The sequence below is a fragment of the Lepeophtheirus salmonis genome, chromosome 6 (assembly GCF_016086655.4).
Source record: "Lepeophtheirus salmonis chromosome 6, UVic_Lsal_1.4, whole genome shotgun sequence".
NCBI classification, from domain to species: domain Eukaryota; kingdom Metazoa; phylum Arthropoda; class Copepoda; order Siphonostomatoida; family Caligidae; genus Lepeophtheirus; species Lepeophtheirus salmonis.
In genome coordinates this window covers 48,709,304-48,724,420 of record NC_052136.2, presented here as the reverse complement: position 1 = coordinate 48,724,420, position 15,117 = coordinate 48,709,304, and the positions used below count along the sequence as shown (strand labels likewise).

At 28.0% G+C, this 15,117-nt stretch overlaps 1 protein-coding gene across 2 annotated transcripts in view; it reads left to right on the top strand.

The window, feature by feature from the left end:
• The window catches only part of LOC121120986 (uncharacterized), a 71,905-nt gene extending 57,123 nt beyond the window's left edge, over positions 1-14,782 (top strand). For both annotated transcript variants that reach the window (XM_040715852.2, XM_071889635.1), the window contains 3 exons: positions 5,106-5,158; positions 10,785-10,903; positions 14,449-14,782. In XM_040715852.2, the coding sequence (XP_040571786.1) occupies positions 5,106-5,158; positions 10,785-10,903; positions 14,449-14,774 (498 nt within the window). In that variant the 3' untranslated portion in view covers positions 14,775-14,782. The remainder of the gene's footprint in view (positions 1-5,105; positions 5,159-10,784; positions 10,904-14,448) is intronic.
• Positions 14,783-15,117: the final 335 nt, after the last annotated feature.

Sequence of the window (15,117 nt, the reverse complement as noted above, 5' to 3'; positions counted from 1 at the left end):
TGAACTTATAGCAAAATTGAGGATAGAATTGTAGTTATTTCTGACTTTATCCTTCAAATACAAACTTATGACAGCTAAGCTGTCACTCTTTCCAGAAATTATTCAAACTGTCAGGGTGACTATGATGATTTTAATGGTTTTTTTGTATCATACCGACATTCCTTAAAATTTACAACTCTACACATGTATATTACCAATTGTTGGTGAATCTTTTTCAAATATCTAAAATATGCCTTAAATAAGCAAATTAACTACCCCAACTCTTGAATAGACAAATCCAATATACATTCTAAACCATTTATCTCATTAGAAACTATTAGTCAAACAGTTATTTACAACATTTTATATCGGCTCAAAAATTTATAATTGTTACAAAAATTAAGAAAATAAAAATTGTCTTTTTAACCTTCAATGGGTACATAAACTACAAAAACAAAACAAAATCGTTATTTTAATTTTTTAGACATGTTCAAAATGCTCTCTCCTTAATTGTCATTTACAAATAAACAATGATATATTTGGTTGGATAATCAGGGTCTTATTAAGGGTTTGTCAACAAAAAAAATAGTTGAAATTTTATTAGATAATTCTATGCTCATTTATCTATGTTGGGGTAGGCCTATACAAAAATATTTTTTTTTTTTTAATTTTAATATGTTTTCGCATTTTTCCCTATACTATAAAATGTGAGAAGCTCGAAATTTTTTTTTTTTAGAGATCTAAGTATGTCCTATACCCTACCTCATCGGCCTTAAAGCTTTTCCAAAATCATTTTTTGTGTGGTTTTGCCTAGTTTTTGGACAAAAAGTACAAATAAAACACTCCATTGAATGCCAAATTCGATATTAAACTAAAATATAACCATTTTTGAATAATACTTTATATATATATATAAATTATCTAAGTATCAAGATTTTCAAGTACAATTTAGGTAAAAGAGAGACATCTAGGTGCGCAGACTTCAGTAATAAAATTGTAATCTCCCATCTGTCAATGTTATTTTCTTTTATAATTTTTAACTATTTTTTGCAGAACATATATAAATATTTTCGAAAGATTTACACTTATTTCAATTTCTCATTACAGAATAATTTTTCTAAAACTAATTTGAAAAGCAGAATGGTATAAATACCTTTTATATTATTTTACATATCTTTATTATTACAACACATTTATTTAAGAAGATTCATTTTTTTTATTAAATCTAGTTCTCTCCGATGGCAATACAACGACAATAGTAGGGAGCGGGTATTATATGGCAAAATTTGATTTTGACAGCTGGGGCTTCCCTTAAAATATGTACTAATGAGGTCTCATAGTTTCAAAAGTGTATTTTTTTTTTTTTTTTTTTTTTTTTTTTTTTTTTTTTTTTTTTGCGGTCGATCAACATTAAGCCCCCATGACATGCCTTCCGAAGTTTTGCTTCGGCCACAACCCTCTTTAGATTACAGTTGATTTTTCAGTATATATATCATTTTGATATATTTCTCTCTCTCTCAACTCAGGAGTGTCCGCAGGATTATATTTGTGGGAAGGGTCCTTTTAACAAAATAGATCAAAATATAAAGTCCATTTCAAATCACAAATGAATTGAAAAAGTAAATTTTCCGCTCCAAACCGAAAAAGGACTATATTAATTCGGTCTAACAAAAATCATAGACCAATCTAGGAGTTTCAGACTAAAACCCAAGACTGGTTTTTATCCAATGTCACAAAGATGGATCTTCCATCAACAGCATTGAAGACTTTAACCATCTAGAGACAGAACAAGCTTGTTTATAAAGATTTTACATAAATATATCTAATAACGAAATATAATAATAAAATCTATGCTTTTATACGATACTCTTTATACTTTATACTAAATATGAAAGGAATTCTTTTTTTGTGAAGTTAAAAGGTATATCGTGTGATCCATTAAAATTTGAACACTTTGAATTTTTAAATTCAAAAGATATAATTTATTTATTGAAAATATTATATCAACAAATGATGACCGTTAGATGGCTGCGGATGGACTGGCAACCACTGAAGATGTAATCCTCTATCATGGCTACCCAGTGGATTTGAGGAAGTCAGTGTTTGACTGATACTGCAGTCCCCTCGACTAAACCTTTTTGATGCATGTCAAGGTGACTGGCATCAGACCTGTAGGAGGCCCAAAAGTGTCAAAAAAAAAGAGTTCAAAAGACTCATTTAAAAGAGCCTTTCAATGTCGGTATCAAAAGAGGCCTCACCAACACTCACAAACCTCTTTCTTCCCACTTTTTTGATAGCTCTCTGGACAGTCTACTATGAAACACCTATATCTCTTGCATGGCCCCTCATGGACTTGAGGCGATTGGACTGAGATGTTTTCTTTAACTCCTCCGATTCCAATTTGGATTTTTGAAAGAGTTATTCTTCTTCTACAACGTTTAAGACTTGCTGATTGCGTAGGCAATGGTTCTGGAGACGCCCATTTTCTTTCTTTACGCGAATGGAAATTTTTCGATCATGTTTAATTCTATTTTTCTCGACCTGTAAGTAAGCTATAGAGCTCAGATTTGTTTTGTTTTGTAACTAATTTCTTATGCTTTAATATATATGAAAATATGAATTAATTTTAATCACTCAACCTTAATTAATTATCGGTATTTAATATAGTTATAATTATCTGATTTAGTTAAATATATACCTTTTTTTTGATAACTAGTCGACATTTTAAAAGTTTCATATTTTATAAACAATTTTGTACCTCCACTAAAATACAAAAACCGTTTTTTCACCTCGAAAATCATTCGTCATGGACAGGAAAAGATAATAAATACTTGTTGCCAGTTCTGAACTATAATATAGAGGGATAAGAAGCTCACAGACAATCTTCCGTAGTTTTTTATGTGTCTCATGGATGTGAATGGGCTTTTGTTGTTCTGAGGGAACACAGTTCCCCTCTTATTGTCCAAAACTGGGGCCAATTTAAATAAAGGTCTAAACTAATAGCTTGGACTTAATAGATAAGCTCATAGCAGATGATTTATTTATTGTTTCAATTGCAAATACTATAACTATTAGGACCATCTACATTGTTCACATTTTCAGCTGCCTGGCTTTCATTTTTCCCTTTATCAAAGAAAAACTGAAAAACATAGCGTATTTTCTAAATAATAGTGCCCATTTTTGATCCGAACTCAATTACAAAAATAATCTCAAAATGTATCTTTCTAATGCCATAGGGTATATGGCGCTGCACTCCTGACACCAAGATATTCATTACGAAAGAAAATTGAAAAAGAATTCCCCGAGATGTGTTAAGGTGTTGATAATTTTTTCTTTGCCATAAAAACCGTTACCCTCTATCGGCTCAAAGTTCAGTGTATCGGAAGTACTTGAGGTCAATTTTAAAAAAAAAACTGATCACAATAAAGGGTTATCCCTTTATTGTAATAAATATTCTAATAATATTGCTCATATTTCTTATGAAAAGAAAAAAAAAATTATATAATTTTTTATTAGTATTTTTTTTTAATTTATTATTTAGTCGGTGTTGTAAGTTAAAACTCATGAAGTGACTATTGACGGCATATAGATTTTCTATTTATTCAGCAATTAATATTATTAAACTTTTTTAAGAACAAAATACAAATGGGCATAAATATACCTAGTTTTTAAATCTTTGAATACTCAGTAAATTCATGAAATCAGACTTTTGAAAGATTTTATTCAATTTTGATGTTGAGTGATATGTAAAAATCAAATTTTTGTGTCTGTAATCTTAAACATATTTTTTTGGGAATCCTAGAAAACATAGGATCAAGAGTAATCAACTACATTTAAAAAAAAAAAGAATTACTAACAAATTCAAAAAAATTATGAGATTTTTTTTTCTTTTTATGTCTTAATTGTAATAAGAATTTTTCTTTTTTTAATTTGACCAAAAATTGTTATTTATTAACGAAAAATTAACGTGATTTGTAAAAAAAAAATATTTGTATATTTTTGCCTCTGCAAAATTTATAACTTATTATCTTTTACTTCATATATGCATTTCTTTAGTCACTGATTAAATTTATCTACTTAAATAAATATTCAATAAAAAACTATTAGTCACATTTAATAACCCAAAAATCATTTTTATCGTTTTTATCGCTTTAAAGAATAACAAAATAATTATGTGCTTAAAGTCGTTTTTTAACAATGAACTTGGAGGGTCTGCGACAAATCCGCATGGACAATTGGACGTAATTTGTTGTCTTGGTAGCTAGCCAGAAATGTGTGGTGTTATATAAAAAAATGCATCGATCAACGAAAATTGTGTAAAGACCAGTATGTGCAAATCACAAGATGAGGTCAGATTTGCAGAGGGGTCAGGATTTCACTGTAAATTTCCAAAAATCATTGAATATGAGACATCCCAATCAATAAGGGTCGATTCTATGTCAGACCTTAGGTTATGGAAGTTGCAGCTTGGTACACATTCTTTTGGCAACAAGACTCTGCTTCATGCCACACCGCAAAGAAATTGTTTACCTTCTGGCGAGAGTTTTTTTATTTGTTGGTCCCACTGTTTGATCTCCAAGCTCACAGAACCTCAACCCCATGGATTTTTTTGTGCGGTGGCAGTTGAGTGGGACACTAATATATTCTCATGCAATACAAAACCCGACAGGATCTGGGAAGAATTCTGGAATCTGCAATAGGAGACTATCATCCAGACCTTTTTCTTTTCCAAGGTCGAGTCGAGGGCGTTATTGACGCCAAAGGCGATTATATTGAATAATATTTTTTTTATTCATCTTTTATTGGGTATTGGTTTTTTTATTAAACTTGGATGATTAATTTAGGAGAAAATCCATAAACTTTTTTTTAATCGTGTTGGTTGTTAAATAAAGATTGTAGCATTTATATATTAATATATATTTGAATGAAATCGCACAATTGGTTCATATACAGAACAAACAAAGATTGAACTTGTTTGAACATAGTCACCCTAATGTGAGTCCGTACTTTTTGTTTTGTTTTTTGCTTAAAAATACTTTTTAGGGCCTATATTATGGGTATTATACCATGTGTCTATCCTGCCTTAGATGTATAAAATAATTAATATGTATTTTCTTCCTTTATAGAATCACAGTGGTATTCCACAGTCTCCACTCAGTGTGAATCCATCCAGTATGAAGTAAGAAATAATTTAATTTATTCTAAAATTTATTTGTATATACGTAGATACCTCAACATTTTCACTTATTTTTCAAGAAATAGTAGATTTTATGTCTAATAAATCAATATACAAAAGTAACTAATTATTTAAATAAATGGAACGACAAAGGTCATTGGAGAACGCACTCTAGAAAAAATATTCTCTTGAACTCAAAATGCGTAGGTTCCCCCCTAGTCGTTCCTAGAAAAGGGAATATAATTTATGTATATGGACTTCAAAGACAGCTCCTTGATCATATAGAGTAATTGTAATAGTATGAAGTTTACTTATACATAATCAATGCCATTCTATCTGACCAATTAAAGAGGCATTTTCAAAAAAATTCATCTCGCAATGTTATAATAGTAAAATGATTATTAAAAACTCTCTCAAAAAAATCAGTTTCTTTGTGTCTATGTAATTCATTAATAAAAGACGTTATTAATCAAAGTTTGCATTCATATTACAACGGAAAAGTAAATAGGCTCACCCATATTACAAATGAATTTAATCAGAGAAGTATATATATAAATTATTAAAAAAATGTTATTTTTTGACATTAAATCATATCAATTTTTTGATGAAATGTAACCAAAAATATGACGTTAACTTTTGTTTTTCATAGATAAAAGAAATGAAAAAAAGCAAAAACATGGATACAGCATCGTAGGATTAGATCCAAATTGTCTGAACTCCAATATTTACATATGGAAAAATTAAACCTGGAAACTCTATGAATATGTGTGTTTTCCAATTTTTACAAAATTTTATAAAACATATTTGATTAAATAAATATATTATACTAACTAGAAATCTAATTTTACTGGTTAGTGACTTTCAATGTATGTAATTTCAATAATAGTCAAATTGTCATGACTCTGACTTATGACAATTTGGGTCTTAGCTTTATCAACAAATATTTTAATATTAGGGTATGATGAAGTATTGATGAAATAACTATTGTATTTTAATCAGCTAAATCAAATATAGTAATATAATACGAGTGAAAATAAACAGAGGCTATAAGGATGTGTATTGTGTATAGACTATACGATTTTACCTATGTCATATAGGTAAATTAATTAGTGTTACTTAGAAGAAAAATAATATTTTTCTGCAAAACTATATTCATCATGATATAAACACAACACAGTAGTATGTGGTTTGAATTTGGTTCAAATACTTACTGTTGTAGCTCTCTAAATAAATTAAAAATCTTATTCGACACTTCGTATAATCATCTAATTTGGTTAATTGTGGTGTGGATGGTTGTGGGTCTATAATCACTCTAAATTTATACGTATTCGACAATCAAATATGAATAACCAATCAGGTCGAATTATAATTAGCTGATAACAGAGAAGTGATTAGGACTTCTTTCATTCAAATTGATGTCGTCAAATTGCAACAATAAAGGTTCGAACCACATACTACTGTGTTTTGTTTATATAATAATCATTGATGAATATAATTTTGAAAAATATATATATATATTTCTGCCAATGAATTTTACCAAGATATTTGACATATATAGTAGATAAACAATACCTAATTATCATATAATCAATTTGAATTTAAATAAATATTCAATCGTATATATAAAATTGAAGATAAGAAACTCATGTATCGAATACAATACTTTTAGCGTTATAGGTATGTAAATTAAAGTACTCAGTCATGACAAAAACTCGAAATTAATTAACGTAGGATATTTTTTTTTTATTCACATAAACAAAAAAATAACTTTCGATCCTCCGAAAAAAGGTATTTTATATACGCTTTTTGATTTATAAAAATTATGATTTCATGTTATCAAAATACTCCTTCAAGATAAAGTTATTTTATTAAAATTAAGTTCAGTAGATTATAGATACATCTCTCTACAATATTTGAGCTTTATTTCTCTAATTTACTTCAACCTATATATATATCTATTTTTTGTATTAATAGGCTCTTTTGGTAATGAGTATTAAAAGTCGATATTTTGCAGTTTTTCTTAATTTTTAGAATAAAATCTTGTTTTTTATATTAAATGACAAATATTTTTAAATCAAGTACACTTTTAGAGTTCATTTATGACCAATAAGATACACCATAATACTTTTTTATCATTTGGAACTACAAAAACTGTCTTTTAAATTATAAAAATGTGACAATTTGCTTACTATCTCATCAGTTGTAGGTTTTTTTTGTAATACAGGAAATATATATATATCTTACAATCTTTCAAAAATGAGTTATAGATGATTAATTGTTTCTTCTTGCTTTTTAGTTTCATTAGTATGGAATTTTTCTTTGATAGAGTCATCTCGTCTTTCTTGCCCATAAACTTGAGATGAGAGTTTCATTGCTTATTTTATTGCTGTACACTTTGTGTATGACATGATAATGTGGGAAATTGAATCGGTAAAGAGAAAAAACAACAAATTTGGCTGCTTTGATAACACCCCAAGTCAGTGTGAGGGTTGATACGAAGAAAATAATCACCCCATATAAATATACTTAATAGTGACGCACACCAATTTAAAGGAATCAAAAAATATGTTATTATACAAATTATAAACAAAGTGAAAACTTCATTTCTTTATTGATAATATAATATATATGTTTTTAACAATTGATGTGACTCCCATTTCAGAGCTATATCTTAGATGGTATTCATTTCTTTAGTACATAGAAAGCAGTAGGTACTTCGTACTAGAACTTAGAACATGATCCAAGCATATAAACTCTGGAGAGAGTGGGTGTCCAATAACTAACTCTGCATACTCAATGCTCAATAGAACGCCGTCAGAAGAGGATCTACACTGTTAATAGGTGTTGTACAACTTTTAAAACAGTAATCAATTATGGTAGCTTTAGTGTGCCCTCAAAACGTGGGCAGAATTATTGCTAATATGGCATGCTATTGAGTGAATAGAAGGAAGAAAACTATCCTCCAATGGTGATGTTTTGGGTGTAATATACCATTATTTAGGTTAAGAAAGTGGTAAAAGCTTTTTGCAATGAGGTCATGTGGTTCTGAGGGATAGCGAACTAACCTATTGGTGATTATGGTGATATTAGAAAAAAAAACAAATAAAAAAAGTTAATTACAGAGGAATACAAAAATTGGAAAAAAACATTATTCATGGAACTTCTCGATATATTATTGGATGATGCAAATACAGCGGCTCTTGAAAAGATCAAAGTCACTGATGAGAGAGCTTTTTAGAATCTAACTAGAAACAGAAAGATCCATTATTGTATCCAGCGAAGGAAAGTACAAGCTACTAGCTGTCCCAAAATCTGGTACAGGAAAAAAACACGACAGCTGTTTGTTAAGCTCTACGAGATTGGGGAATAAAATAGGGTGTTCAGGCCATGGGCTTCCATATTACAACAAGCAATGCAAGTAAAAAATTTGGGAGCTTACGCTCACATAGAAGAAAAACTTGAAAAGCCACTTCTCGGAATAGTATGCCCACATCACGTGATACAAATTGCTGTAGTGTTCAACAAATTCCATAGTGAAAAAAGAACACCAATAGTAATTATATATCGAAAATTAATTGAATATAGATAAAATTAATAAAACTAAGTAATAAATTATAATTGAATATTGACAAAGTCAAAAGTCTCATCATTAATTTTTTCAAAGACAAATCGGTGTATCTGCTCCAGCAATATGTATAATTAGACAATATATAGAATACGTAGATAATGTATATAATATCTGATGCTGTCAGGCAAATTATATAATAAATGATTTCTTCCCTAGGTATTCTATGTAATACCTAATACTATAATATAATTAATACTAATATTTATGTAATATTTTGATTATCCTATCCATTTAGATATTAGGACATGCTCAGAGTGACCATGCCTTGCGCCTTTCTCCCGAAACTATATTTTCGTACTGTTACTTTTTTTGAAAGTCCATCTCTCTTTTCATGCTTTGAACTAAGTGAACTTGATGTAACAACTTTCCCTTGTTGGTCATCTAGTTGTATCTATTTTTTTTTTTTTTTTTTTTTTTTTTTAATGTATCATCAAATTCAAAGTCGTGAACAACTCGAGTCTCTTCCAACCTAGTGTAATGTTTTATTTATTTATTTTTCTGTTGAATGAAACTATACAATTGTTTGTTAATTTGGCATCTTTTTATTGTGGAGAAAGATGGCCTACCGTTGTTAATGTTCATTTGAGATGTTCCTGTTTTTCCTTAAAATTATATATATATATATATTTTCATTTTTATCGAACAAAATTGTATTTGTTATGTCGATTTAGTCATTCAAAAAGATATATTCAATTGGCTGATTTGAATCCAATGTTAACTTTCGATTTTCTTCAAAATTTCTTTATATCATTCTATTATTTGTTGTCTGGTGTAATCTCTTTATAACCAATCAAATGCCATAGAAGGGACAGCTAATATGGAAACATCATATTTTACAACTTGTTGGGTTAAGATATAAAGTTCAATTTGATTTTCTAACCCAACATTTTCAGTCAATTGTATTATCTCTGAAAATACTAAGAAATATGTCTGTATTTCAAAACCCATTTTTCGAATTTAGAAAATGACCCATTCTAATATTTTATAAAGATAATCATAAATCGTTGTTGTCATCTAGTGGCACAATTTGGTTCATTTACCCTTATTAAGTATATAAGCAATGCTACCTCATATAAAATATGACGGAGTAATGTGATTCCATTCATATTTTATGTATATGAATAAAATATTATTAACTATGATTTCAAAACTGATGTCAATGTTAAATAAATAATAAAATTTAGTATTTAAGAAAGAATTTTTGTTGTCCAAATGATAAATCGATATGATAAGTTTTTTATTTGACGTACATGAACTCTGAAAATATATTTAATAATAATATTTTTATCACTCGGTATCAAAAGCAAGATTTGATAATATCAAAATATCTGCGTATAACACATCGTACCAAAAGACAATATTTATTTGCTTGTGACATCTTTAGTACTAAAATACTCGTAACTTGAGGTTCAATCAAGTTTGTATTTGTAATTTTTGAAGAAATATAATTCTAACTACAATATTAAATTTTATAAAAATCATGTGACTCGATTCAACTCAATAATTTTAAACAAACGACATCATTTATTTATTTTTACAGATTTTCAAATCAAAATGCGTCTTTTTTTGAACAATTAAAGGTTATTGTCTCGTTTAGATAAATAAAATACTAAATGAAAATATCCTACGATACCAAATTTTGAACCTTTGTCGTTACAGTACAATCTGATATATATATTGAGTGGTCAATAGTAGACACTATAAGAATATTCAGTAATCGGGAAAAGTTCCGTATTATTAACAATACTTTAATCCTAAATATGTAATAATTTGTAATTGCCCAATAAATCCCATTATTGTACGGGCCCATTTATACTATTTAATTAAAATCATAATTTTTTTCATACTTCTAAATATTGTTTATATATTTAAATAGGAGAATAATTTGTAATTGCCCTATAAAACCCATTATTGTACTATTTTATACATGTACATTTATACTATTTAATTAAAATCAGAATTTTTTTCATATTTCTAAATATTGTTTATATATTTAAATAGGAGCGTTCGCTTTAGTGATATTGAGCTGTTTGACAAGGATATTATGGTTCAAAGTAACAGTAATCACATAGCACAGTATGACGATGACGGTGCTATAAATATGAAATTTGATTTTACAAGTAAGTATTACCAATAAGGGCATAGCTACTATACATACATAAAATACTTTAACCTAATGTGAATTAATTAACAAAGTTAGATATTTGTTGCATTAAAGATAAATTATTTAAAAAGGATCAAAAACATACCTAGAGAAAAATTAGGGACGCCATACAATTTTATAATAGAATAAGAGCACCTTACAAAAATATATCTTAAAAATTAGTTTATATTTTTTGTTGAAAATAAATTTTTGTATATCCATTAAACTATCAAGCCTTATTGATTGTAAGTGAAATGTTACACTCTGTAGACCACAAAAAGAGAGATTTTGAGCAATAAGTGTTATTTTTATATTTATAAAGGTAAAATCATTACGGAACTCTCCATTTCAATCCAATGACAAAAATTTGTAGTATATAAATAGCTCATGATTGCTTGAATGAAGGGGGAAAACACATTATGAATAGAAAGATTGATTACTCATCCATCAAATATGTAAAAAAAATTAAAGGTGTTAAGGTGTAAAAATGTCTGCCTTTTTGTCACAAAAACTACTTTTCAAGAATAAATTTATACATTTTTGATCAAAAAGATTAGCAAGCACTAACTTCATAATTAAAATAAGCACCATAAAAAATTAAATTTTGTAAATTGTAAAAAAAATTCATCGAGTATATTCAATAACAATATTTTAACCCAGCAAAAAATTCACTATAAATAACTTCAATTTAGGAAAAATCCACAGCATAGAAGGTACAACTTTACAACAAGAATCAGTTTACAGAATTATTAATAATATTTATAAAAGAATAATAAATTTTTATAAATAAAATCAATCATCTACCAAATAATAGTTATCCAAAGCAGTATAAAATTTTCTCAAAGTGAAATGTGTAAGGAAACTTACTTAAAACAAAATTTTATTTTTTTTAAATCGCTCACAAACAACTCAAAAAATAGTTCGTTACTGAATTGTCAAAGTGTTGTAAAATAGTTTATTCATGAACGTTTAAAGTATTATCATATAAAGATACTAAAACAAACGGGTACGTCAGCAAATTTAAGACCTTACAAATTTTGCGTAGAAAACAATTTAAGAGACTCATAATATTTGATATTCATCAAAAAAAAACTTCAATGATGACTTTATTTATATCTGAACAGAAAGATTTCTTTCAATACCAGCAATATGCCCCAACCAATCTTTTTCTCATTTGGCTGAAAATGAAATTTTATTATCTTCTAATACGGAGTTTCTATTAAGAGCTTCAGCATGAGATATTTCAAAAAGGTCTTCGAGGGAGGAAACAAAGGAAGCTTCTTTATCGAGTTGAGTTATTGATCTAAGTTTTTTGTTCTTTTTTAGGAGTATCCATTGTTGAAAGATCTGTTGAAGTTTGCTTTGACAGTCTTCATGATATTTAATTGGAATTCTTGCCCAAAATTTAGCTATCTCCAGGATCTTAATATTCGACAAATGTCGAATTTATATTCCAATTTATATTTTTAGATACTTTCTATATGTACCTTAAAAATATACAGGCTATTCAATTTATCTATGTTGCACTTTGGAGCACTCTCTTAGATAAAAACAGCAATTAGACAGCTGGTTTTTTTTAAATATAGTTTGTCGAAACCTGTATGTTATAAAAAAATATAATTAATGGATGAATTATTTATTCAAAATATTTCGATAAGGCATGGAGTCCTCTTTGGAACCCGTACAGTGAGCGACAACACAATAATTGCTTGAACTCAGGAATTCCATGAGACATTCTTTCGCATGGTTAGGAGGAAATTTGAGGTATCTAAATGACTCGGCTAACTGCTGCACCTCGTATAATAAGTATCAAATGTCTCCATAACAATTTTTACGACTTTATCTTACTGTATTTTGCCCCCCAAACTCGCTTTATATTAATCCTATGGATTTTTTGTGTGGGGAGCGATCGAACAATAAATCAAACAAATTCCCTGTATCACCACATATCAATCGGATCAAGAAGGAATTCAAGGACCTTGCCAATGGACTAAGCGGCGAAAGCATGTTCATGCTTGTGTCCTCGTAGAGAGACTGTAATTGAGGAAGTTATTTTTTTTTAAATCACCAAACATTCAGAATCTACTTTTATTTTTTAATATGATAACTGGATGGAAAGAAAATTGCCTTTTAAAAAAATCATTTTCGCAGCACAAATAGTTTTTGCATATACATTTAAATGTGTTGTATAAAGAAATTAAATAAATATACGATTTGAGGGGGTTTGATCAAAAAATAAATTTGTGCTAAATATGAGCTCATGGGAGTGGGTTTGAGAGGTTCCCAAATACATACATATTTGAAACATATGTATTTTTTCATATGATTGATTTCTTTTCTGAGAATGACTACTCCCATTCACTTTATCGTAAAGACAAAATTGCCCTACTTAGTTTTATAAAGTATATCTATTTATTAAGCATTGAAGATAATTAATAATCATTAGTATATTAAATCGAAATATCATTGTTTTGCTCTTTATGCATAAATATAAAAATAACACAATTTACAAAATTTGATATGTGGGACCTATAATTTATTTTTATAATAAGAACGAAAGTGAGCCATTTGATTATTATAGGTTAAAAATATCAATCAAGTTTTTCTAGGAATGAAATTTCTTAGCATAATTTGTAATAATAAAAAACTCCACAAAATATGTATCAATATAATTTTAACGGCCTTAACAAATTTCTAAAATACATTTAGGTAACTGGTCTAAAGTTTGGGATAGAAATTTTTTATATAATATGCAAAATTTTCAATTTCTTAAAAGCGGACTTTTGACGCATTTTAATATACAATGACGCACATCTCTAATTTCAGTAAATTATTCCTTCTATAAAATAAAAAAATACAAAGATGAAGTTAATTTATTTAGAAAATAAATATAGTTTGCAGTATTATAATTTTTTAACAAGTTTTGTTTGTGATTCATTTTAGTCATATTGTATATGTTGACCATTTACATTTATTTTTAAAACTTTCTTCCTAATTTGATGTCATTATTCATTTTGTTTCAACAATTCTTCATATAATAGGGAAATTATTCTAATAAAAATTATTGATTCAATGTCATTTTATAGGATTATTTACATGTATGGGAATTACAATTGATTGAATTTAGTATAAAACCAACCAGAAACATTTTTTTACTGTACATATGTTGATCAATAGAGAGTTTTCCCATAACATCATCACTCTGGAAGTCCGACATCTTATAAAATAATATAATATAAGGATAAAAATCCATTTTTAACCAATTTTAAAAATTTATTATAGGCACTTTCCTCCAATTTTTTGGAAATGTGTTTCTTTTGTTTAATAATTATGTATATCAACAAAATATACTTCCAATATGGCGTCGCATTTGGCTTTTAGAGAAAGTAAAGTAAAAGTTTTTGTACGTTAGTGAAAAATATACAGCATAAATATTTATCATGAATTGAAAGTAATGCTTTTAAAATATCTTATTTAACAAAAGTTTAATATATATATTTCTTGTATTTTTGGTATCACCAGAGTCGAAATATGACCGTTTTATCTCAATGATATCCTCCGTTCTCCCACTATCGAAGAACCCAGAGATTGAAATCGAGGATACCTTATCTCTAGAAGACTTAACATCCTATCTTCATCCTGGAGCACAGGAATACATCAATGAAGACCTCGCAGGGATTAATCGTTCCATATTGGAGAAAACCCCGCGATGGTACATTCTTCCGGACAAAACCTCCACACCAGACAAAATATTCACTGGAGTTCTTATCATATCAACGGCTATCGCGATTATTATTCTTTTCGTATATCAGAATTTTGGACCAGGACTGCTCAAAAGGACTCACTAACAATGAGCTATTAATTACTGAAAATACTAACGTAACGAATAATATTTTTTTACTTTAGGTTCATGTCAAATACCATTGACATTTCACTTATTTATTAATTTATATTTGTGCCAAAAGATAAAATATATTCAATTCAAATAGATTTATATATTACATTATATTTAGTTTTAAATACTTACATATATATCTACTATTAATTATCGAAGAACAAATTAACCATGCATATAATATATTATATATTTTTATATGAATATAATATGCCCAGAAATCCCTTATGTACATTCTTCATTCTCACGTATCAGATTTTTCTCCTTATGAAATACATTTATTATATGCGTACATT